Raw genomic sequence first — 25,369 nt, 5'->3', positions numbered from 1 at the left:
AGCCTAATTATATAGTGTTTATAAAGTTTACAGTAGTGTACAAAAATATTCTAGCACTCACTCAGTGACTCACCCAGAGCAACTTTCAGTCTTGCAAGCACCATTCATGGTAAGTGTCCTATTAAGGTGTACTATTTGTATCTTTTATATAATGTTTTTACTGTGTGTTTTCTATGTTTAGATACACAAATACTTACCATTGTGTTACAATTGCCTACAGTATTCACTACCACATAGTAACATGCTATACAGGTTTGTAACCCACAAGCAATAGGCTATACCATATAGCCTAGGTGTGTAGTAGGTTATACCATCTAGGTTTGTATAAGTACACTCTATGATGTTTGTGACAAAATCACCTAATGATTCATTTCTGAGGATACAGTATCCCCATCGTTAAGTGATGCATGACAGTATATGTAACCTGTCCAGGGGAATCTTCACTTCCTTTTCAAGTTACATGGTTTGGACCCAGAACTATTAGTCTTTGAGAGTATATTTCACTCCTTCCTAATTCAAGAACTCCCTGGATGAAGTTCTACTATGACCTTTAACATCCAGTGTTTCTAATCTCTCTCATGGGACAGTTATGGGCCCAATGATGGAAATTTTCATGTCATGGTTATCCCAATGCATTTGATGATGGTGCAATGATCAAAAAAGATGCCAGTGATGACAATTGAACGTCCCTTTGCCTTCCCAGCCTCCTTCATATATTCTCAGGCATAGGATGACAAAGGGAAGTCCACGAGTCACATGAAGAAAGACTGTAGCCATGGGTACACGATCAGGAGGTCCTCTGCTTGCCTCCACCCCCACCCTCCTCTCCATCACCCTGTCCTATGGGTACACGATCAGGAGGTCCTCTGCTTGCCTCCATCCCCACACTCCTCTCCATCACCCTGTCCTATGGGTACATAATCAGGAGGTCCTCTGCTTGCCTCCATCCCCACACTCCTCTCCATCACCTTGTGTATTTCTTCCTAATGTTGTTTCTCCACCATCTTGCAACTAACCACCATCTTCTTCCCAAAGTTTTGCTTGATGACCCATTCCAACTGAATCAATGCTCAACCTGTATTTGGCACAGAGTTGGTGCTCAGAACAGTTGCTGAATGAAATAATGACCCTCAAACTCTCCAAGGTAACAAAACTTTAGGGGAGCCTTTCTTTTTAATGAGATAATGCTTCCATGCATAGGATGAAAGGAGAAAGTGTTTTGGAATTATGTCAGCCTAGGTTTGCACCCAGCTGTCCCACTAATCGGATTTAAGGCAAGGGCTTAACCTCTTGGAGGTGCCATTTATTCAACTGTATAAAAGGAAGATAATAATCCCTATCTTGAAGGGTTTTTGTGAGTATTAAAAGAGATAGTATATATGAAAATGCCTAGCATAGTACTTGGAACCTAAATAAATGCTTATTCCCTCCTAGTAGTGCTGCCAAGCTGTCCTATATGGTATCTTTAGGATGATAAATAATAGGGAGTAACTAATTTCTGATGTGGTTGAATGTCAGAAGAGATAGAGATAAAACAACAGTCGTAGGGAGTGATATTGTTAGGAAATTATAAAGGAAATGAAGACCTCTGTAGTTAATTTCTTGGAGTTTAAGAAGAAATTCACATTTTCCGTTAATTATACTTACCAACTGAGTCTAATTGGCAACTACCCCAAAATGAATAAAACAAGCGGGAGTCAAGAGAGAAAAACGGCAGGCATCCTGTCAAAAAATAAAATCTTTGAAATTTCTACACCCTATGGTTGCATACACATTTTATTAAAGCAGATGGATTACCCAATTTATATAAATTTATATATGTGATGGCAACTCAAGTCGCACAGTGAAACCTATGTAGAGCATCACCCAGCCCTTCTGCACCAGTTATATCTTGTCTCATCACTCCTTCAACTGGACAGGTCCTTAAAAACCATAGCCCTTTGCTGGAGGAAGTATCATTCTTTATTCTTTTCCAACCTAGATAGCTGCTGTGGTGGGGAAAGGGTCAAATGAGTTAACATCTGTTAAGTGCTTGTACTGATGCTTAGAACTTAGTAAAACCTCAAGAAATCTTAGTTGTTGTTACATTAATTATAATGATAATTATGAATCTTCCAATTCTGTGTTTTCCAGGAGAGGATAGGAATTGAATTCTTTCCTTCCCTGATTTTAATAACATTTTCCTGATTTCTGGAGAAATAAGTGTTCCAGTTTGAAGTGTTTACCTACTTTTGACTTAAAAGAACTATCCATTTAGAGGCTAATCTACCCAGTTTCTTTTCTTTTCCTTTCTTTTTAAAAGAGGAATTGAAGCAAAGCTAACATGTTACTCAACATGCATAATAGTATCTATTGGACTGATTCTTCTTTCTCTCTCTGGTGAAGGTATAGATATAAATTATATCTACATCTATGACGATATCTACATATCTTCCAAAAAAGTCATCAAAACCATTTCAGTATAATTGGCAGGTTTCCTACCAATTTGGTTATTCTTTCCCAAACTGGGAGATAAATTTAATGGTAATATCATATTTCTGGAGTTGCTAAGCAAGCTAGCCTTTGGTCAGATGCCCTCAGAGGACCCCATGAGTTTGAACAGCTCTGCTCTGCCTTCATTTTGTTCCTTCCTTAGAAACAGCATTAAGGGAAGACCTCAAATCCTCAAGTTAGGTCTCTAGACCCTAGCTTCCTAGGATCAAGCTAGACTTCAAGAGCAACTTCACTTGTGGCAAATATTGGGAGGTAGGAGTTTGGCAGCTGGTAGCTGGCTGGTGAGAGGCATGTAGGAACTCACCCACTTTTCATGAAACATCAACATCACTTGGTTATATGTCAGCGCCCATACCCTGGCAAAGTGGCCTTCTCATAAGAATGTACTCACTGGGGAAAACGCAAAGCAATATCCCTTGAAGCACAGACTCTAAGGGTTGGTTCCTCTGGATTCTCAATAGTTTGTAAAAAGGCCAACCAAGAGCAACTACTGTACATTTTCTAGAAAGTTCCTAATTAGTGTGTTTCTGAGTACATAAATTCGGCTTTTAAGCACATACTCCCCAGGCCATTCTACCACTGTGTATGGCAATTAGACTGCTGGCTTAATACTATCAGCAAAGCTTCAAGTAGACAACACCACAAACCCTCCAGGAAATTTAGCATAAGCACTTGTTTATGGAACCAAGCACAGCATTGGCTTAGCTATGTCTTTCCTGCAGAGTGAATAGCATGCTGGTATTTTCAGCTTATTTTTCCCAATTATCAAACCCTAATGAACAAAAAATTAAGTAACACACTAGTGAAGGTCAAGCAGGGTGAGATTAGTGGTAATATGGTTAAAGATGGAAATCTCTGGATAGCAGGTATGTGTTATGTCCCAAATTGTCTCAATATTTTCTTAATTACCCTTCAGGACACAATAGAAAAAAAAATGGTCTTAAGGGGGAAAATTAGGAATAAAAAGTAAAACTAAGGTAGTGACACAAGGCTGGGCAAAGAAGAACAGACTAGGAGTGTAGAGTTCAGGTTCAGATAAAAGCTCTACCAAGGTAATTCACATAATGAATTTAGTCAGAACATGTGACTGTGATTTTTTACAAGTGGGTTTCCTATCTGCAAGATGAAAGCAATGAGCTAAGTGATGCTCATTGTCTGAATTCCTGTAGCACTTTGTGTTACTAAAGGGCACTTAGCATCTACTGCTTTGCCCTATTCACAATAGCAAATACATGGAATCAACCCAGGTGCTCATGAGTGGTGGACTGGATAAAGAAAATGTGATACATATACACCATGGAATACTACGCAGCCATAAAAAAGAATAAAATCATCATGTCCTTTGTAGCAACACAGATATAGTTGAAGTTGGAGTCATTATCTTAAGCAAATTAACATAAAAACGGAAAACCAAATATCACAAGTTCTCACTTATAAGTGGGAGCTAAATCTTGGGTGCACACAAACATAAAGACAGAAATAATAGACACTAGGGACTCCAAAAGGAGGCAAGGGCTGAAAATCTTCCTATGGAGCACTGTGTTCATTATCTGGGGTGATGGGATCAATAGAAGACCAAACCTCAGCATCATGCAATATACCCTTGTAACACACTTGTACATGCACCTCCTGAATCTAAAATAAAAATTAGAAAAAAAAAACCACTTGCTGCTTTATAACGCAGCTCTTTGCATACAGAGAGGCTGTAAAGCACAGTGGCTGAGGCATGGGCTGAATGCATACTTCTTGAGTCTGCTATTTACTAGTGGTCTGACCTTCTGCCTCTTTGTGCTTCATTTTCTCACTGGTAAATGGGAGTAATAAAGGTATCCCCTTAAGGGTTGTCATAAGGACTAAATCAGTTATTTTTTGTACATTGTTTAGAATAGCACTCAATCAACACTAGTTACTATTAACTTATTTGTAAGACTAAGCTCTTCAAGTATACAGCTATACCTTATTTATCTTGCTACCCCTACAGTGCCCTGAGCATTACAGATGCACAAGCAAATACAGTAGAGAAAGGGCTTAATAAAAAGTACTGTCGGCCGGGCGTGGTGGCTCACGCCTGTAATCCCAACATTTTGGGAGGCCGAGACGGGTGGATCACGAGGTCAGGAGATCGAGACCATCCTGGCTAATATGGTGAAACCCCGTCTCTACTAAAAATACAAAAAATTAGCCGGGCGTGGTGGTGTGCGCCTGTGGTCCCAGCTACTCAGGAGGCTGAGGCAGGAGAATGGCATGAACCCGGGAGGCGGAGCTTGCAGTGAGCCGAGATGGCGCCACTGCACTCCAGCCTGGGCGACACAGCGAGACTCCTCTAAAAAAAAAAAAAAAAAAAGTACTATCAAGAGAAAATATAACAGAGAATAGTCACAATTTATTTTAAATGACAGATATTTTGAGTTCTTATTTTTGCCATATCTTAAAAGGCTGAAGAACTTTGACATGTATTTAGCTTCCACATGAGGTGTCTTAGAAGCACAGTGGGGTGGAGTACAGAGAGAAGTACGTTTTTCATGGTGAGCACACAGACAATATTGATCGTGAAACCAGCAGTGAATAAGCCGCACCATAACGGGTGGTAGGACACTGGGGGAAGGGAGCTGGACTTTGGGGTGCCTAGGAACATGATGAAAGAGCATGATGGACAATTTTAGCTCTACTAGATTGTTCTCATGATGTGGATGTAAACATACGACATTCTCAGTATCTCCAATATAATAGGATATCTGGTTATAGCTAAGAATTGGGAATACACCTAGGCTTTTAGTCATTTGCCAACCCTAAAGGGGGAAGGTAATTTTGATTCTGATTTCAGCCATTATAAAATGTAAGCATCAAATCTGTTACGTTGGTCTTATCAGTTTTATACACATCCTTTATATGTGATTTGAGAATATTGTTCTCTCCAATGTCCTTAACCAGCCTCTCTTACGTTTCCTGACTTGACTCTTTCCTTTTGTTTTAAAAGGAGTAGAGGATTGCCAGAAGTGAGCAAGGGAAAAGAAGGTATGTCAAACACAGCTGTGGGGGCACTTGACCTATAGGTCAAGAATGATATTCATACCTTTGAGGGAGAAATGCCCAGTCCCTGTGAATAGACTGCTTTCAAAGGTTTTCTTCCCTTCCCTCTCTCCCTTCCTCCTTCCCTTCCTCTTTCCCTTCCCCTCCCTTCCTTTCTTTTCTTTTTTTGTTATAAAAGCAGTATTTTCTCATTGTAAAAAACATCATCAAGCTATTTTTAAATAGCTTGTGAAAAGTGAAAAGTGTCACTCCCTGTATTTTTTTCCCCTACCTCAAGTCTCACTCCCTGGAAACTGTAACTAATCAATGTTCACCTGTGTCCTTTCAGGTATTTTTATAAGTATATATATGCAATTTTAAGATAACATAATGTGATTACGCTGAACATACAGTTGTACTGCTGTACAACTTTTAACATAAGAAAAATCATACTCTAGAATATCTTCTATATGAGCCCAACAGAGCTACTACATTCTTCATAATAATTTCAGAGTATTTCCCCATATGTCGGCATATAATTTGTTCAGTTGCCTACTGATGAATCTGTAGGCTATTTCCATTTTATTACTATAAACAATATTGTAGTAAATATATGTAAAATGAATTCCTAGAAGTAAAATTATGGGGCTAAAGGGTACATACATTTCATATTTAATAGGGGTAGCCAAATTGTCTTCCAAATAAGATTGCTCTATTTATGCACTCACAATAAATGTGTGAGTACATATTTCTCTATATACATAATGACACTCAATATTTTTAATCTTTGGCTTTTCCCAATTTGATAGGTTAAAAATAGTTTTAATTTTCATTTATTCAATTATGAATGAGGTTGAGCACTTGTATTTTCTTTCCTATGATCTTCCTGTGGATAGATTTTGCCCACTCTCCTATAAGGATTTTAATATTTTTCTTTTTGATTTGTAGATATTCTCGGCATATTATGGAAATTAGCTCTTTATCATTGTTGTGAATATTTTCTTTGCATTGCCACTTGTCTTTTGCATTTGTTCACTGTATTTTCCAATAGGGTTTCTTTTTAACATTTAGTTTATTTTTCTACTGAAACTTAGCTTGTGTGAATGAAAAAGTTACAATAGCTATATGAGTTTGATATTATGAAATGGTGGAGGAAAGAGATGTTAAGCCAGAAACTGAGCCAAGAAATTGTTTTATCATCATGTTTATACTATTACTCTGTATACTATGTTATATTAGTACTATTATAATCTTATATACATGTTATACTGTTACCTTAATATGTTTATACTATTACTCTGTATACTATGTTATACTAGTACTATTATAATCTTATATACATGTTATACTGTTACCTTAATATGTTTATACTATTACATGATGTTTTGATATAGGGGTGTGTGTGTATGTATATATACGTATATATGTATGTATGTATATATACGTATATATGTATGTATATATACACACACACACATTTTACTTGTTAATTAAAAATTAAAATAAACAAAAACTAAAAAGCAGACTAAATTATTTTATCTTATTATGCTACAGAAAAGAAGTTGCTTTTTTTCTCTTTGCTGCTTGCAATGCTAAGTTCTAGTACTATAATATATTGAAAAGTTTATCTTTTATCTCCACTACAATGTAAGCTCCATATTGATAGGAGATCTCTCTCTCTCTCATTTTCTCTCTTGTTCTCTTGCTCTCCCTCAATGTTGTGTCCCTAGTATTTTAAAAAGTGCGTGTCACAAATACGGATTTAATAAATATTAAACACACACACACACAAAAGAAATTGTTTTACAAGAGTACAGCGAGAGAAAAGGCAAGGTTTATTTTCAAAGTGCTTGCTTGTGGTTTCACTAAATCTAAGACAACAGACACTCCTAGGCTTTGTTCACTTAACAAGATGGAAAGGAAATCTCAGCTGTCTATAGAGCTACCATTTAGGTTTCATTGAATAATGCAAGCTAAAATTATAAAAACAAAAACTAACTAGAGTTGGATTCTGTGTATCTTGATCTCTAAAACAAAGTGACCCAGTTCACTATTTATTAAGAGAACTCTAGCTAGTAATTATCTTTTTATAATTGTTGTCAGCAAACACATTCAATTATATATTTACTGGCATTCTGAAGGTTTCAAGAGCCCTTCAGGACTGTCTGTATCTTGCCAAATCATTAGTTATCACTTAGGTGTTACTAAAGTATAAGAATTTCAAGTTAGATAATTGGTATAAGAATCCTTTAAATTCCTCACAAACTCATCTGCTCATCAGAGTCTCCTAAAATGTTTCAACAGAGTCAGACGATGGCTGCTTTTATTCCCTAAGACAAGTCTCTTGTTCTTTTCCCCCAAGAGGGCCAAGACCCAGTTACAACCATTTTATTTCCAGGATGGATTTGAGAGGCTGGCCAACCTCCATTTTACTGCCTGCTGCCAAGATTACTGGCATATGTAGATGACATTGGAATTATCTTCCAGGGTTTATCTTACAAGCATTAACATCAAGAGTACAGTGTCATAGAAACACTTCTGTTTATTTTTAATATTTTGGAACTTAAAATGTTACCAAATGATGTGTAACAAAATATGTGGTGAAGGATCCATTAGGGAATGCAGATGCATTATGCATGGTGCTGCATATGCGATTGTTATTTTGAGGCTAGGGGGATCTGTTTAGGTTTGTTAACTTAAAAAGTTAACTAAACCAGGATGGTCTAAAATAATCTATATTTTTTCAGGCAGTTTGTCTCAATCTGATTTCCAGAGCTAGTGCAAGACTTATCACTAAAAAGCTCACAGGTAAAGAGCAAAAGGGCAAGCTATGACTTGCAGCTGCAGGAGCTATTTTTGAGTGAGGTTCTTCAATGAGCGCATTAGAATACACAGACATATCTTATTTATGAGTGGCGGATACATCTTATCTCATGTGCCAACTCCAGCCAACTCTTAATGACCATCTGTCTCTCAATATCTAGCCTTCCTTTCCTTCATAGTGATAGGATTTTAGCTGGCTATGTGTTTGTCCAGGATGAAGACTACATATTTCTAATCGCCTTTTAGTAAGGTGTTAGCATGTGACAAAATACTGACACACAAGATGTGAGCTAAAATGGTGTGTGTGACTTCCTCACTGTGCCTTTGAAAGGAAGGGTAGGCCCTCACCCTGCTCTTTTTTCCTGATTGCTTCTGGGCAGAATGTAGATGTGACGGTAGGCTCCCGTGGACCATGCAAACAAGGAGTGCCAGAGCAAAGGAGATGAAATGATATTGGTATTTAGAAATATCTGCAAAAATATGTTTTATTATAAAGTTCCTAAACCAACACATCCATTTATCTCTGATTATGTGCCGCCTCTAGGAGACATTTTAAAATGTGAGAGGTGGGATTTAGTTAACAGGAGTGAGGCACCCACATCAGAGCTGAACTCATGTTCAGAGTAACACATGAATAGGAAAAACTCCTGTCTCATTGAAGCATCTATTATTTTGAGTCATTGTTACTGAGGCACAACCTGTGTCCTAACTAAGGCTATATGGTTATGAACTGTATCGAGACCCAGCGGGGAAAGTGTCATGCTAGGTTGGCAGTGTTGGGTAAGAGACCTGAAGATCTCCTGCCAATCTAATCTCTTACTATGTGAATACACAAGTTACTCCAAAATGGAAAGCTCCCCAGAAGAAATTCTCATTAGAAACTCATACATCATACCTCCCTTTTGTCATCTTCCTGTCTCCCCATGCTACTGCAGACCACCCAGTCTTGGTCTCTGTTTATTTACTATAAATGCAAAGAAACGAGACTTATTTAATCATCATAATAAGAATAAAAATAAATATGTCATATTTATTATATATTGTTTATTCATATATATAATCTTTAAAAAGAGCTTCCCAGGAAACTACGTGTTTATTTCAATCATGTTGCCATTACTAAAATATTTTTGGTATCTTTTTGGAACTGTTATATCTCTTATAATAAAGCGAATGGGTCAAGTCACTTAAACTCTTAGAACATTTGTTGTGCACAACATTAACGTCAGTGTTGGCGTCAGAGATATTGGTAAATTTATTGAGGACGTCAGCGGTGCTCGTTAGATAACCTCTGTCAGATTCCCACGACAAATTGGCTTCAAAATTTAACAAAAGAAAACTAATACATATAGGGTTTTTACTATATAGTCCAGGGAAATGAAAGACATATACCAGAAATGGAATGTGAATTTTTGAAAAGCATGATTCATGAATGTATTCATTCACTCAAGATTTATATTAGTCCTCTGGCCTATTTCCAAAATAATTCTCAGTAACTTATAGATTAAATGTTAGAGTTCTCTTTGCATTCAATTTAGTTACTCTTTATTCTGCTAAAACCTTGATTTATTAAATGGTATCCTGGGCAATGCCCTCAAGTTAAAAGGCTGTCCAGGGACCCACAGGTAAAGCACCCACATTTCTGGGCCCTTGCCTCTCCCCCAGGTCAGCTAATAACTGTGGATTGTAGGATTTCTCTGAGCGTCAAGGACTCTGACAGGAAGGTGCCCAGCTTTGAGCACATTTCTGGAGTTCCTTAGCCTGAAACATATAAAGCAGTGATGCTAAAAGTGGGTGCTGCCAAATTGGAAATTCTGATCTGATTTGCTTCATGAGTTAGTTCTGCCTGTTAAGCAAGTCGGTGTGTCTCTTCCCATGAAAAACAGCCTCCTACAGCTATTACGGAAGAAGGTGAATTCAAGTATATTTAGTTTTCATATATGCCGAGAGCTCTAATACAGACAATGACTTTTGTCCTCATCTGGGAGATAACAGGTTTAAGATCCAGTGTAAGTGAAATTAGATATGGGGAAGAACTTCCCAATAGCAAGTGACGTTAGGATTTGAAGGAGGTACCAGGGCTGATGTCCAGCTTGCTGTGGATTTAGGACGCCAGAGGCTTCACAGGATTTGTTAAATATGTATTTTGAATCTCACTGCCATTCACTAATAACATTTCCTCTACATATGTCTTTATACTTGTATAGGCTACTTTATAGAAGGGTGTGGTCCTGCCAAGTGAGGAGAGGGTTATGGGAAAGATTTAGAAAAAAGAAAACTCAGGGTAACATGCTCTGAGTAGTGTTTCCTAAGAGATGCTGTTGGTGTCTGGGCCAGGCAATTCTTCATGTGAGACTGTCCTGCATATTGTAGGATGTTAACATTCCTGGCCCCTCTCCCATGCCATTAATAAGCACCAGAAATTGTGACAACCCCAAATCCCACCTCTCACATTTTAAAATGTCTCCTAGAGGCGGCACATAATCAGAGATAAATGGATGTGTTGGTTTAGGAACTTTATAATAAAACATATTTTTGCAGATATTTCTAAATACCAATATCCTCAAATACCAAATTTGATTACATTTTATGAATCCTTTCTGCTCCTTGTTTACTTAGAAATGCTAAGCCCATTTTGATCTGCTGCTTTAGAGAAAGGTACTCTAGGTGGCTTCATCAGATGAGGCCACGCTCAAACGTCAGATATTACTCTACGGTAAAGAAAAAAACGGAGCTTCAAATTCTCCCCCAAGCAAACTCTGAAAGTAGCAAAAGCACTGGTTATGGAAATCTAAGCCTACCCAGACACTCTATCAATTAATATTGCAAAATAGGTATATCTATAAGGTCTGCCACGGGGAAATAATCCCTTAGACTAGATTACATATGACATAGATTTCACTTTCAAGTAGGGAGATAACAAAGTCAGAAAATTCTAGCCTCGTAATGAAATTTCCTATACCCAAGGTTGATGTTCACAATCTAATTAGATGTGCAATCCAAATAAAGTGTCCATTTAGCCTAACCTAAAATATAATTCAAAGACAAAGGAATAACACCCCAATCAAATGGAGCCTGAAAAGAACTAGATTTCTGTCCTCTTCTAATCTTTTTGAATAAAATGGTAAATTACAAGAAAAAAAATCTGATGTTGACTCAAATCTAATATTTCAAGATATAGTCTGGGTCAATTCATATTCAGCTCAAGTTCCTACACCTGCAACAAGTAGAGTACTCAACAATCCTACTGCCATTTATGAGTACTCGAAGATACTGATACAGCTTGGATTTTTAAAGAAAGCTGAAATTTTCTCTATTATTCTCTGTTTACTGAGACAGGAGGGACAACTACAGTTTAGAATATATTTCTTATTGCTGCAGTGACTATTAAATTACTCTGTAATAAATAATAGAGGCATAGTGATAAGTAGCAGAATCTAATTTTGAGCCTCCACTTTTCCCTTTGAACCTTTCTGTAACTAAAGAGAGTATAAGACTTCTCTTTAACAAGCAGAGCCAGGTTATGATTTGTTATAAGACATTTGTTTGTTTGTTTGTTTTTTGTTTTTGAGACAGAGTCTCACTCTTGTTGCCCAGGCTGGAGTGCAATGGCGAATTCCTGACCTCAGGTGATCCGCCCACCTTGGCCTCCCAAAGCGCTAGGATTACAGGTGTGAGCCACTGCGCCGAGCCTGTTATAAGATATTCGGATGAACACCTTGGGCTCTGCTGGGCTTTGAGGGAGAGGGTTCAAGTCTCCGGTTGGAACCTATGGCAGTGAGGCTGTGTAGACATGGCACATGGCACTGAACCACCAAGAAGGCAGGAGAGGAATCGATGTTTTTGAACTGCCACATAACAGAATGATATGTTGATTCCTTTCATCACAACTCACTGTGAGGAATTGTTATCCCTAGTTTACAGATGGAGAAATAAAGCCAAATACAATAACTTGTCCAAGGTCACAGAGCCCTGACGATCTCAACTCCCAGGCTACCTGCCACTGTTACTTTATGCCACTAGCAAAAGGCAGAGACTTCCCCTTCTCCCAAAAGTTATACTCTTTCCTTTAAACCCTTAAAAGAAAGTCACAATTGCTGAAGATTTTTCTAATCTTGAATTCTAAGAATTGCAATGTAATATTCATTTTAAATATTTTTTGGCTAGCTGAAAGTTGAATTTGCAACTAGAAAAGATGATTGTTAAATCTTTAAGATAAATTTCAGCATGCGATAGTGTATTTCTTAATTTTTATTTTTTGAAAGAATTGTTAAAAAATTCTTAGACCAATATTTGCCATGATGCTGCTACTGAGTTAAGGAAATATTTTAAGATTTAGCCTGTATGTGGTCAACATTGGCTTAAAAATGCTTTTGTACTGAAATATTTATAAAAGAAATGATACGCTGCCTGGATTTTGTTCAAAATTATTCAGAGGAGGAAGTAGGTGGGTGTATGGATAGAGAAAACAAGATTGGCCAAGGGCTGATAAATGTAGAGGCTGGATGATAGCTATAGGGTTGTTATAATAATATTCCTTAATAATAACAATTTTATAAGAATTTTAAATTCTTATCAGGATACATAGATACTACTTTCTGGAGTAGTCCCTTGGTATCCACTCTTTAAGCTAACACATATTTATTGGGCAGCTACTATGTTTCCAGCAATATATTAAGTTGGTCCAACTTATGTAAATATCTCAACAGTAAAATAAATATTAAAGATTATTTATGAATCTGTTTATTTAAACACTTTAAAGGTGTGGGTCACTTTTGATAATTTACTTAACCATCTCTCTGTACATCAATCTACTCTTGATTAACGACTTTATATTCTTTTAAATGTCAGGCATAACATTTTTTTCATTCATAGACACTAATGGTACTTCAGGGATACAGATATATAGAGAATAAATCAGTTTCTTTTTCTTGCCTCTCATCTCTGTTTCCTACTTGCCAGGTAAAATCCCAGATTGATGACTATTCTACCACTGTAACTGAACATGGCTGGAAAAAAACCATACAACTCTGATGATTCATGCTGCTTTAAATTTACAACCGCAAATACCAACTGTGCTGCATGAGAATTCTACATTTTCCTAGTCTGTTCATTCTCCCAGTCTCTAAACTGACTGTAGTTGTTTTCTGTCTCTAATCTTCAACACCTTCTTCTCTTACACACTCCTAGCCAATAACCTCCTGTATTATTTTATGTAGTTATAGAAGCTATGTTTAGAGAATCACCTTATCTTTCCACCAGAAAGTGTACCATCCTACCCACATCTGTGCCCATAATACTCTGCTTTTCCTCCTGTTCTTTCTTTGTGCACGTTCTTTATTTCTGCGTGGAATCTCACCCCTTCTCAAAAACTTTGTACAAATTCCCTAGAGACTAGTCCTCCGCCCCTTTCTTTTCTGGAAACACTTACTCCTTAGGGGCTTTCATGTCATCCCATTGTTTCAAGGACACATTGGTGTCTCAAAGGATGACCATGCATCACCCTTGAAGTGTCTGTTCCTTACCCTGAATGCTCAATTCAATAGCAAGCCCTCTTGAGCTCTATTTTCAAAATGTATCTTAGGACAAAGATTTTATAATGCCATTTATATGAAGTACCTAAAATAGACAAATGCATAAAGATAGAAAGTAGAAGAGTGGCTACTAGGAGTTGTGGGGAAGGGGTAATGAGTAATGGGGACTTAGTGTTTAATGAGTACAGAGTTACAGTTTGGAATGGTGAAAACGTTCTGGAGACGAATGGTGGTGATCGTTGCACAAAAACGATGTGAATGTATTTAATGAAACTGAATTGCACACTTAAAAATCATTAAAATGGTAAATTCTAGGTTATACATATTTATTTTACCACAATTTCAAAAACAAAGCTTTGTCTTCTGTGTGTGTGTGTGTCTGTGTGTATGTGTGTTCCCCAAAGTAAGTCCCCTGGTATCTGGGTCTGTGCCTCTCTCCTACTTTGTACCCCAGACTTCTCCCTGACTGCGTCCTTGCTTGTCAATGTGCCCATGTGTCACTACCTGCCTTGATAATCTAGCAAGGGACCGGTGTTTTCATGCATGGGATGTGATGTGTCCCTGACAATCTACCCAAAAACTGGCATCTGATGGCGGCTTCTCCAGCATCTCTGGCATCCTGACCATCTGCCATGGCCTGCTCTTCAGCTCTGCACTGCTAGGCTCTTCTCCTCACGGAGGCTAGGCTGCTGTCCATGAGCCTCCCTGGGCTTCCCCTGCAGGGCTCCCGCGCACCCCATGCAGACACACACACACACACACACACACACACACAGACACACACACACACAAAATCCAACCACTTTCTACTGCCTCCACTGCTGCCATCCTTTTTCAAACCAGTTACCTCTCACCTGCCTTATTGCAATAGCCTCCTGAAGGCATTTCCTTGTTTTTCATCTTGCTCTCTATCTCAATCTAATCTGTACGTACAACAGCAGAGCGATGTTTTAAATACTAAGAGAGATCCTGTAATGTCCCAGATCCAATCTTGGTTAGAATAAGCTCCAACTCTTTACCAAGCTTTCCTTGCTCCTCACTGAACACCTGGTGGCTTAGTTCCTGCTTTCACTCTCCAGAGAACGCTCTTTCACAGCCGGCCGCTCACTTCATCCAGGTTGTTGCAGAAATGATAGCTCCTCAGAGAGGCCATTCCTGATCACCTAATGGAAACCATCCGCTCAATACACACATGTGCACGCACACAAGTGCACAGACAGATGCCTTACTCTGCTTTATTTTTCTCGAAAGCACTTTTTAAAAACTATCGGCCACCACACAGTTAGTCGTTTTCTTACTTAGGACTCTGGTTGCCCCCTTGACGTAAGCTCAATGAATTGTTCATTGCTGCTTTTCTAGACCTTAACCATGACTGCTACTTAATAGGAACTCGGTAAGTATTTATTTACTAAAGGAATGACTGAAATTGTTCCTTGCATATTAAATTTGAAGTTTAAAAAACGGCAGATAGAAGAGCATTGCGAGGCAGGTAACTGCTCATGTCTGAAAGGTTTCTCTTTTATAAACAAAGCCCATCGCTAACTGATGATGATGCTACAGTATGCAGGTCACCCCTAAGTGATGAGGGGGTATGGCACTTTAGCAAGGAGATGCTGAGGGGTGTTCAGACCTCCCTGGGGCCATCCTGAGTGTAAGAGGTGGTAGACACTGTTACTGTGGTATAGAGTTTCATTTTCAGGAAACTGAATTCCACATTTGTAAATCAGATTTCCTGAACTTCTGAAGCAGGAAATGAAAAAGTAAATGGAATTGTTAGGATAAACTTACAGAATAAAATTTTATTTATTTTTATTTATTTATTATTTTTTTGAAATGGAGTCTCACTCTGTCACCCAGGCGGGAGTGCAATGGCACGATCTCGGCTCACTGCAACCTCCGCCTCCAGGGTTCAAACGATTCTCCTGCCTCAGCCTCCTGAGTAGCTGGGATTACAGGTGCCCGCCACCATGCCCAGCTAATTTTTGTATTTTTAGTAGAGATGGGTTTCACCATGTTGGCCAGGCTGGTCTCGAACTCCTGACATCGTGATCCACCTGTCTTGGCCTCCCAAACTGCTGGGATTACAGGTGTGAGCCACTGTGCCCAGCCATAAAATTTTATTTTTAAAAAGAAGAACCACAAAATGTCCATGTTAGAAAGTAGATTTGCTATTCTAAATTGCTGACTGAGGATTGCATTAAAGGTTTGTATTCTTCTACTGCTTTTCATGTTAAGACCCGGTCTACTGTTGCCTGTCTTTGTGTCTTTGTCAGTGCTGTTCTGGAGGGCCTTTGTGTTTTCAGTGAGCATTTTTTGCTGTTAACTGAATGGAGACCTCAAAGGTCCTGCTTTATCTATTTCAAAGAGCCTGGATCACTCCCTACCCTCTAAGGAGCTTGCCGCTCCGCCCGACTTTGGGGGCTGAGTACAGTAATGAGGGAAGTTGACCTAATGACTTATGAGTCACTCACTTGTAGGGCGACCCATTATCTCAGTTTGTCCAGACTGAGGGGGCCCAGGGATTTGGGACTTTCACTGCTAAACCTAACAAAGTCCCAGGCAAACCGAGAGAAGTTGGTCACCCTACCGTTATTAAGTTCAGGGATAGAACTGCTATAGGAGCCAACTCTTGACATTCACTACAGCTCATGCACAAATTCCTTACCTTGGGCCTTTTCACTTCCTGTGACTTCAGAATTTCTCTTGGGCTTTTATAACTTTCCTCTTACCATTTAATTATTAATATATTCACTGGAAGAGGAGACTGTGGGCCTCTGTGAAGCCACAAATATAAGTGGTGAATATCTGTGAAGCCACAAATATAAACAGTCCCAAAAGTAAGTCCCGTGGTACCCGGATCTGTGCCTCTCCCCTCCTTTGTACTCTGGACTCCTGACGGGTCCCTGCTTGTCAATGTGCCCATGTGCCACTACCTGCCTTGATAATCTAGCAAAGGTCTGGTGTTTCCAGAAATGGAATGTGATGTGTCCCTGATGATCTACCCAAAGACTAGTATTATCTAGTGGTGACTCCTCCAGCATTCCTGACACGCTGACCATCTACTGTGGCCTGCTCTTCAGCTCCATGCTGCTGGCTTCTGCTCCTCAGGGGGGCCAGGCCACTGTCCATGAGCCTCCCTGGGCCTCCCCTGCAGTGCCAACCATACACGCAGCAGCTCTGCCATTTCTGAAGAAAGGCACCTCTCCAGGCACGTACATTGCAAAAGGGCACTCCCTCTGGGATGATCAATCAGAAAAAGGCACCCCCTTCCTCGAGGCATTCTGGAAGGCACCAAGGCTTGACTAAAACCTAGGCTCTGGCTGGGTTTTAACTCCAGCTCCCATCCCCTTTGCTGGGTGCATAACTTACACAAATACATACCTAGGCCTGCTACCCACACTACTGGCTAACCAGCCCAGCTGCCACCAGGGCCTGCCACAATGACATGCTTTGCCTGTCTGGACCGATTTTGTCTTATTACCAAGTACTGAACTTGACCGTGAATTTATTCCTTGTTTCCTTGCTCTCATCCTCTTCAGCTTCCAGCTCAGTCCTATTTAAGCTCTCATTCTTAACCTGATGGCGTACAAAGAGTCATGCTGTCACTTATAAAAACCTAAATAGATATCACTGATTACATAACATTTGCCCATTCTATCAAGTACTGTAATGGAACTCAATTTTAGTATTTACAGCAAAACCTACCACCCACTGATCACAGTGCTTTGTTACATTTGATCTCTGCTGGTCTCCGTATATTTTCCAGTCTTTTCTACTCTTTTTGTTTCCAGAAGATATTCACCTTGGGATAATAACACTTGTGTTTCTTCTTTCCAAAGACAGTTGGGGAAGGAAATTTCCTAATATAATTTTTATTTCAGACCTAGGTCAAAATTTATTATTTCAGGTTTCACTGTGAAAAATATGAAACCACAAAACATGACACTTAAATGGTAGCAGTCCCTAAAAGGTGGGATCAGAAAAGAGAGTGTAGGAAGGAGAAGTTGTGGTCTGATGAAGCTAACATCCCAGTTTTTGGAAGAAGGTGGCTACAGCAATGAAGACCCATTTGGGGCAGGTGCAGAGAAAAATCTAGAGAAGAGAAAAGTGATTTGGACAAGTTGAATCACAGTACACAGAACCTCTGAAAACTCATCTAGTCAAAGGGAATCTTTTGTTCCTTGGAATTGTAGGCTTTGGAATTTCAATCAATTAGATCAAAGTTTCCCTGATGGGACATCTAATTACCACAAAGTTTGAGCTTGCCATGCAGCCTCACCTATTACTTTATAAAAACAAATTGAATTTTATTTTGTGAGGTGGGACAGTAGATTGCTTTCATACCTAAATCGCATTTAAATGCAAGCCACTTAGTGATCTGGGGAGCATTACTGTTTTGATGATGCTACCTTTCACGGTTAAAACAAATGTTTACACAATAAATACAGCAAATAGAGATTCTTATGCACTTAAGAGATAATATTAGTGTAACGATGTACTATGTGGTTCACATATATATCTAGAGACAATGAATACATACTTAAAATTGAGACAATTAAAATTTCATGGAGATAGTTTCACCTGATGCTTTAGCTTAGAGAGTGAATGTTCAATTTCTTTGAAATGACTTTGCATAGCCAGATCGGTGCTAAGATCAAAATCTGATTCTTCTGCTTTTCTGTTTAGCCACCAAAAAAAGCTTAATAAATAGAAGCATTTTCTCTAGGGTGCCTTTTCTCCTTAGAGTACCATGCAGATGATGAAGGAAAAGTTTGAAGAGAAAGCTTATCTGCATACATATACCCCAGATAGAGTTGACTTTTCACACATGATACATAAGCTGGAGTCACTAATTGTGTAATCACTTCTTATGCCTCCAATTGTTCTCCTCTGGATGACTTCCTCTCATTCTAAGCTCTGGCTCAGTAGAAATCATGGTTTGTGTTTAAAACTAACTTAAGTTTTTATTACATTGCTGCATGGTGTACTTAAAGTTATTCACTTTCAGCACACTTCGTACGAGGCATGCCAGTGGGAACAACCACTACTTACTTGTGTTTATCTTCTGGAGTGAAATATGCTTTTCCAGTTGTCTCCGAAGTTTCACCTCTGCTCCGTATTTTCCAGTGGTCCCGTTGTCCGCCAGAATGAAGTGGGAATGCATGCTGTTGAGAACAGTGAGCTTGCTCATGGGATTGGACATGGTCTGATATGGCCGGACAACCTGCAGGGTATCAAATGGAAGAGGCAGACATCAGAAAAAAAGAACACAAGACATGAAAAGGAGAATCAGACAGAGGAAAGAGAGAAAGAAAGAACATCAGTTCTGTGGTACAGTGAAAGTACAGTCTACATCTTCTTCTTAGTATTGCTTTGGATAGAGGCAAGATTTATGGCAAAAGTTATTCAAGGCAAGACTGTGCTTAAATGAGTATTTATTTACTTGCTGAAATGAGGCAGAAAATAGAGATGTGCTCTCACTGTACTAAAAAGCTGGCATGCTAGTTTGTTGTTTCATTTTGAAGTCAACCTTCTATTTGCTAATGAGCCCAAAATAATGTTACCATCTTGTTAGTTTGTTTCTTTCCTTTCTTTATCATGTCCACACATTAATAGGCACAGCAGAGCAATTATAATTCTGGAGACGGTGGCGGGGAGCTAGGAGAAATGTGATCCTTTCTGTCAATCCCATTCAGTAATTTGAAGGTCTCTTATTTAAAAACAGCATTGTTCTTACTAGATACCTTATTTAGGCGGAAATCTTGAATAGAAAATAATTGTCTCATGAGACAGATATGAATCAGGCCCAAAATGTTCAACTCTGTCTCATTCTACCTTTTTTGTTGTTATTTTAATTTCATGGTGAATTACACTACTTAAAATAGAGCAATTTCACTGCGGCCTTTTAGATTTTTTTTTTTTTGTATAAAAAGAACAGCAATACCTATTGTGAGCTAGTTGCTCTATACATATTACCTATATTCCTTGCGATGATCCTGCAAAGTAGATGCTCTTGTGTTCATTTTGTAGGTGAAGAAACCAAGAAATGGAGAGGTAAAGTAATTTTTCTGAGAGTCTACCACACACACAATCAGAATTCATACCCAGGTCTGCCTGATTCCAAAAATCTATGCTTATGTTCCTTTCTCACACTGCTTAGACCCAGTGGAAACATAAGATGATGGGTTGGAAATCTACTCCTAAAATATTTAGGTAAGAACTTCACTCAAGATTATAGAAAGAGAATATTCAACAGGCTAATTGTTACACGGTCTCAGTACAGCTATCACTGTACTGAATCATCAAAATTCACAGGAAAGAAAGAAATGCTACTGAATTTTTATTTTTGTGCCTTTGTGCAGTGTATACATTAATTATAGAGTCGAGATGCTCTTGTTCTTTTTCAGTATGTAATAACTCACTATAAAAAGCTGTAGTAAGATTGAGTAGTTTGTTAAAGGAATTACAAAGTGATTTATAAGGGCAGTCCTCAATAGTGAAGAACTCATGTAAGTCATTTTTTTAGACCTTGAAACTGATTCAAAATCCCACATTTCTATGTGCCTGACAAATAAAATGTACTTAATAAATAGTGAATGAATGAATGAATGAATAGGCCAACGAGACAGACATGCTTTTGTCCAACACTGAAAAAAAAATCCTTTCTTTTCTGAATTGTTTAAGGATTGATCTAATTTAAATGTAAAATGTGTATATAATTCTGAGCTTCTGAAAAAGCCTAGTCCTATTAATATATAGGACTTTTTTGTTAATGTAGCATTAATTTAATGTAGTATTGCTATAATGTTAATTTATCAATGTAGCATTAATGTAGAATTTGTTAATGCAGCATTGATTTAAGGTTAATTCACAGCTTCATTTTAGTTGGCTCTTATTGATAAAAGAAGTCTATAACTTTTTGATTACTGTCTCTCGTAATTGCATGGAGCAGTAGTCAATGACTCCTTTGTCTAGATGATTGCATAAGAGTCCCCCGAAACACAGAGACAGTGGTTTGCCAACCCCATCCTGAGCTCCTTATCACTGGAAGAGTAGGTTGCTTGTGGTTAAAATTTCCATTTTGTTGCTTCTTGTTTTTGATCATAAAACATTCATTGTACAGCAGAGTGCAAGTTAATAAATATTAATGCTTTATTGAAAGAGGCTCAGCAGAAAGACTCTCCTGTTCTTAAAGTGCCTCTGCATTGTGCTTATAGACAAAAGAACATGCTTTAGCTACTGTTCTGTCTTCTCTAGTAGCAGTTCCTGTAAGACTCCTTGAGAAGGAGGGGTAAGACCCAAGCAGTCTGTGAGAGGCAGGGGACAGTGGGTTTTCTAGAGGTTAAATTGTGTGTAAGAGTGAACACCAGGCATTTGTGCTGGCTGAGACATAAGCCCATGTTTTTTAATTCCTATGAACCTACTTAAAGACTATCAATAAAAACAAAATTTTCAAATGAATGAAGGAATGAAAATAATTCTCAGCCAAGCTGATATATTCACCATAAGCTAAGAATAAAAGAAGAAAATTAAATCATCTAACTATGTTCTATATACAGTATCTGTATTCTAAGGACATGGGTGCTCTGGTCTTCTGACTTTTGACTTTCTTTTCTCGTGGAACACAGCTCAGCGGCTCTTTGGGAACACTGCACATCTGAACTGGTCACGGCAAAAGGGTCAAATTTACAGTTTCACTCATGAATTTCCATTTCTTCATCTTACTGATCCCCATTTCTTTTGATCTTATGTGGAAGCAAGTCAAATGTGGTCATATTTTGGCAGAGAGTTTGTCTGCTGAATAATAAGGGATAAAAATTGAAAAATAAGTAAAGTGTCCTAATTTAGTTTTCAGTCATTATTGGAGAAAGATGTGCCGATTCCTGGAATAATTCTGAACATACAAATCGTGGAAATTTGTTTGAATCTGTGTTGCTAATGACTGTGTGAATCTGAGTCTCGCTTTTTTAATCTGTAGAAGGGAAATGATAAAACCACTTACCTCTTGGGGATTAGGTGAGATTATATGTGCAAAGTACGCAGCACTATGCCAAGCTCGTAGCAGGCATTTTATAAATGTTAATTCCTTCTCCGCCTCTGCTCTATTTTACCAACTATAAGCTGATTTTCCAATTGTAAACAAGTGATCAAAATGAAATGATATGAGACAAATCAGTGACTTTTGTTTTGCCTGAGATAGAAATCAATGTAAGTAAAGAAAAAAAAAATCAGCAGTCTGTTGGCAAAATATGCAAAGTGCTTTTTCTTTGCCATATCCTCCCAGGCATCTAAGAGGGTGATGGTCTGAAACTATTTGATGCTTAACTGAAAAGTTAGAAATAACCTCCCAAATACCTCAAAGGAATACAGTTTGGTCTAACATGCCTACAAAATCCGTTTAATATTCTTCATAGCAAACATACCAGCAATCTATTTTTGTGTGAGTTATAATTTACATATCTAAAAAGATTTGCTAACCTTCCTGTTACGCTTTCCAAATTAAAAAAATATCTTTTAATAACATGAATACAAATGAATTTTTTCCTCTGAAAAAATTTTGGAAGTAATGCAGCCATTTTCATTGTTAAGAGATTGTAAAAGACAACTTTTCTTTTTTTTTTTTTTTGGAATTGTGGGTGTGTGGTAAGAACTATTGTGATGTGTTCACAATTTGTAGGTATATTGGATTACCGTGGCATGTTTCTCAGCCAGGCTTTCCAGAGAAAGTAAGTCCTACTGCCCTGCAGCATCCATTGCATATAATGGATCGCTTTCTTTCCTAAGAACAGAGGATGATCCACGTTATGTACTATCTTTGGAGAATTGAGAAGACAGTCACTCAAACAATTTCCCATTTTACAGTTCAGATAAGAAACCTGAGTTGAGAAAGGCTGAATGGTGTCTGAAAGGGCTTCACATCAGGTGAGCTTTTACAGTTGGTAAGTACAGTAGTATGATGGGTAGAAAAAACATAGAATGAATAAGACCTACTATTTGATAGCACAATAGGATGACTATAGTCAATAATAACTTAATTATGTATTTTTAAATAACTGAAGGAATGTAACTGAATTATTTGTAACTCAAAGGATAAATGCTTGAGGGGATGACTACTCCTGTATCAAAACTTCTTAGGTACCCCATAAATATATATACCTACTATGTACCCACAAACATTTTTTCAAAATAAAAATTAAAAAAGAGTAATATGTATATCTAGAAGAGAAATGTGTTTAGAAACGGATTTTAGACACTTAGTACTCTCTGAGCATCGTGGGCCACAATACCTGTAAGTAATGACATTTGCCTCTCTTTCTTGTCCCTCAAGAGAAAATGAGAGAATTCTTGCCTCATTAATCCATTGTACACCTTTTAATACTGGCTGACTGATAAAATTCTGGGTCCGAGGCCTCTGTAGACTTTGACTTTGAAAGAACGAGGCCCTCTGAAGTGAAGGGGGAGCTGTTTAAGAGGTGAATGGAGGTAAAAGCCCTTTTATAGAAGGCATTAGTAGGGACATCATCATATCTAGGAAGGGACCGATTCAGAGACACTATGGCACAGCCTTCAGTCAGGCAGAGTGCTTCATTTGTGTTTTCTGCATGGGCTTAAATCAGTGATTCAGAAGCTAATCTAAGAAACCTGCTTGAGTTTTCCTAGCTATTTTCAAGCGTTTCTGATCTCACCCAGAAGTAGTAAACAGGAAATCAAGAGACGGGTGTTCCAGCTCTAGTTCGTCTAGTTACTAATTTCTAACATGGGGCAAGTCTGTGAATTCATTCATTCATTTACTTACTCATTAAGAATTTCTTGAGGAAATATAATGTGTGATAAATATTATGCTGGCTTGAAGAGATACACAATCATGCATCTTGGTAATATCTCACAATAAATGTTCAAAACAGACTCATTGAAAGAAACTTTCGGACAATAGTTTTTCCATCTGTAAATTAGAGGACTTGACTAATTTCTGTTTCCTAGCTCTAAAATTGAGTCTGGACAGCCTGTGTTAAACAGTGCTTTTGCTCTTTTCAAGTTAACACAGAATAGTGACCTTCAATGTGTGTTGGCTACAGAAAGAAAAGTAGTTCTTTCCTGTCCTGTGGTCTCCTCCATTTTATGGTGCTTTCTGCGATGCGAGGGCAGTTTGATGACCTGGGACTACTTTTCCAAACAGAATTGAACTGGACTAAATCAGGTTTTTGTGCCATCAAAATCACAGGCCTTCTGCAAACCCAAACCTCATTACCTGCTGAATTGTGTACCAACATGCTCCAGGCAAGCGGCAGAGCAGTGGATGTGTGGCCCAAACAATCATTCTTTCCTAATAGCACCATCATTTTAATTTAGGATGAAAAATATTAGGATTTATTCATCACTTATTGCATGGCAGGCACTGTGATGGTCAATTTTCCAAGGATTAACCCATTGAAGACTTACTTTATAGGTGGAAGGAACTATAGGGGCTCAGAGAGGTGAGGTGTCTTGGTCAAATTTGCCCCACTAATCCCACTCTTTTCTCTAAATCCCATGTAGATTTTAAGAGGGAAGCCAGAGGACCCAGTCTGATTGTAAATTTGTAGACGATATTAGGGTTGGTTTTACTGCTGGACATTTTTATCAGTGGCTCAGCTGGGCATGAAAGTCCTTCTGATAGCTGATCAGATTATTTCCAGATGAGCTATCTAGAACTGTATGTATACAGAGGTCAGGAAAGCCACCAGCAGGCAGCAAAATGGCTTTGTGCTTTGGAGAGAGAAACAAAAGGAGTGGGGAGATTCTCTTAGGATCAGGCATCCGTTTCTGGGAGGGAAGATGGGATACCGCTGAGAAGTGGGAAGGAACCTGTGCATCTGAGATAAAGGAACATCGGGACTGAGAGAATGAAATGAAAAAAAAGAAAGGCTCTGTGTGTCCTCACAATTGTAGCTAGGCCTGAGCCAGCAGGGCCACTGGCTGGTTATTTCTCATTCAGGCACCTCGGCTGTAAGGATAGGAGTAGAGCAGGGTCCTATTGAAACCTAGATGCTGCCTTTCAGCTCAGCAATCCAAACAAGAGACCAGCAAACCCAGGAATCCATTTCCAAAGAGTTCCCAGATACATTAGCAGTGTGACTCCCACTGAAATCCATGGGTGGAACAATTATGTCTTTCTGCAGCACTTTGAAAATGTGTCCCTTAAGTTGCACACTGCAGAGAGCAGCACAGTCCTCATTTCATGCTTTCCACACAAATGGACTTGCTCCCTTTGCCCAGTCCTGCGGGGAACCCTGTACCATTCAGCTACAGAACCTACTGGCAGTGGGAAAAGGCTCTTGAGTTCTGAAAGAGGTTACATCCTTTAGAAATCACCATGTATGAGTGGGGTGATTAAAAAATGTCTCCAGCAATTCTTTGAAACTCTTCCCTAGTCTAGGTTGGACTCAGTGACTCACTTCTAAGGGATAGAATAAAACAGAAGTGATAGTGTGTGGCTTCCAAAACTGGGTCATAAAAAGGTTTCTCTTAGCTCT

General features: G+C 38.5%; 1 protein-coding gene across 27 annotated transcripts in view; it reads right to left on the bottom strand.

The window, feature by feature from the left end:
• TRPM3 (transient receptor potential cation channel subfamily M member 3) overlaps positions 1 to 25,369 on the bottom strand; it is a 929,658-nt gene that overhangs the window by 255,221 nt on the left and 649,068 nt on the right. For 14 of the 27 annotated variants that reach the window (XM_009188929.4, XM_021927847.2, XM_021927848.2 and 11 more), the window contains exon 6: positions 18,909 to 19,080. In XM_009188929.4, the coding sequence (XP_009187193.3) occupies positions 18,909 to 19,080 (172 nt within the window). Of the gene's footprint in view, positions 1 to 1,647; positions 1,723 to 18,908; positions 19,081 to 25,369 lie in introns of all 27 variants that reach the window. The other 13 variants (XM_021927842.2, XM_021927844.2, XM_021927846.2 and 10 more) reach the window with 1 other exon arrangement.

The sequence above is a fragment of the Papio anubis genome, chromosome 13 (assembly GCF_008728515.1).
Source record: "Papio anubis isolate 15944 chromosome 13, Panubis1.0, whole genome shotgun sequence".
NCBI lineage: Eukaryota > Metazoa > Chordata > Mammalia > Primates > Cercopithecidae > Papio > Papio anubis.
This window is presented reverse-complemented; position numbering and strand designations above follow the sequence as displayed.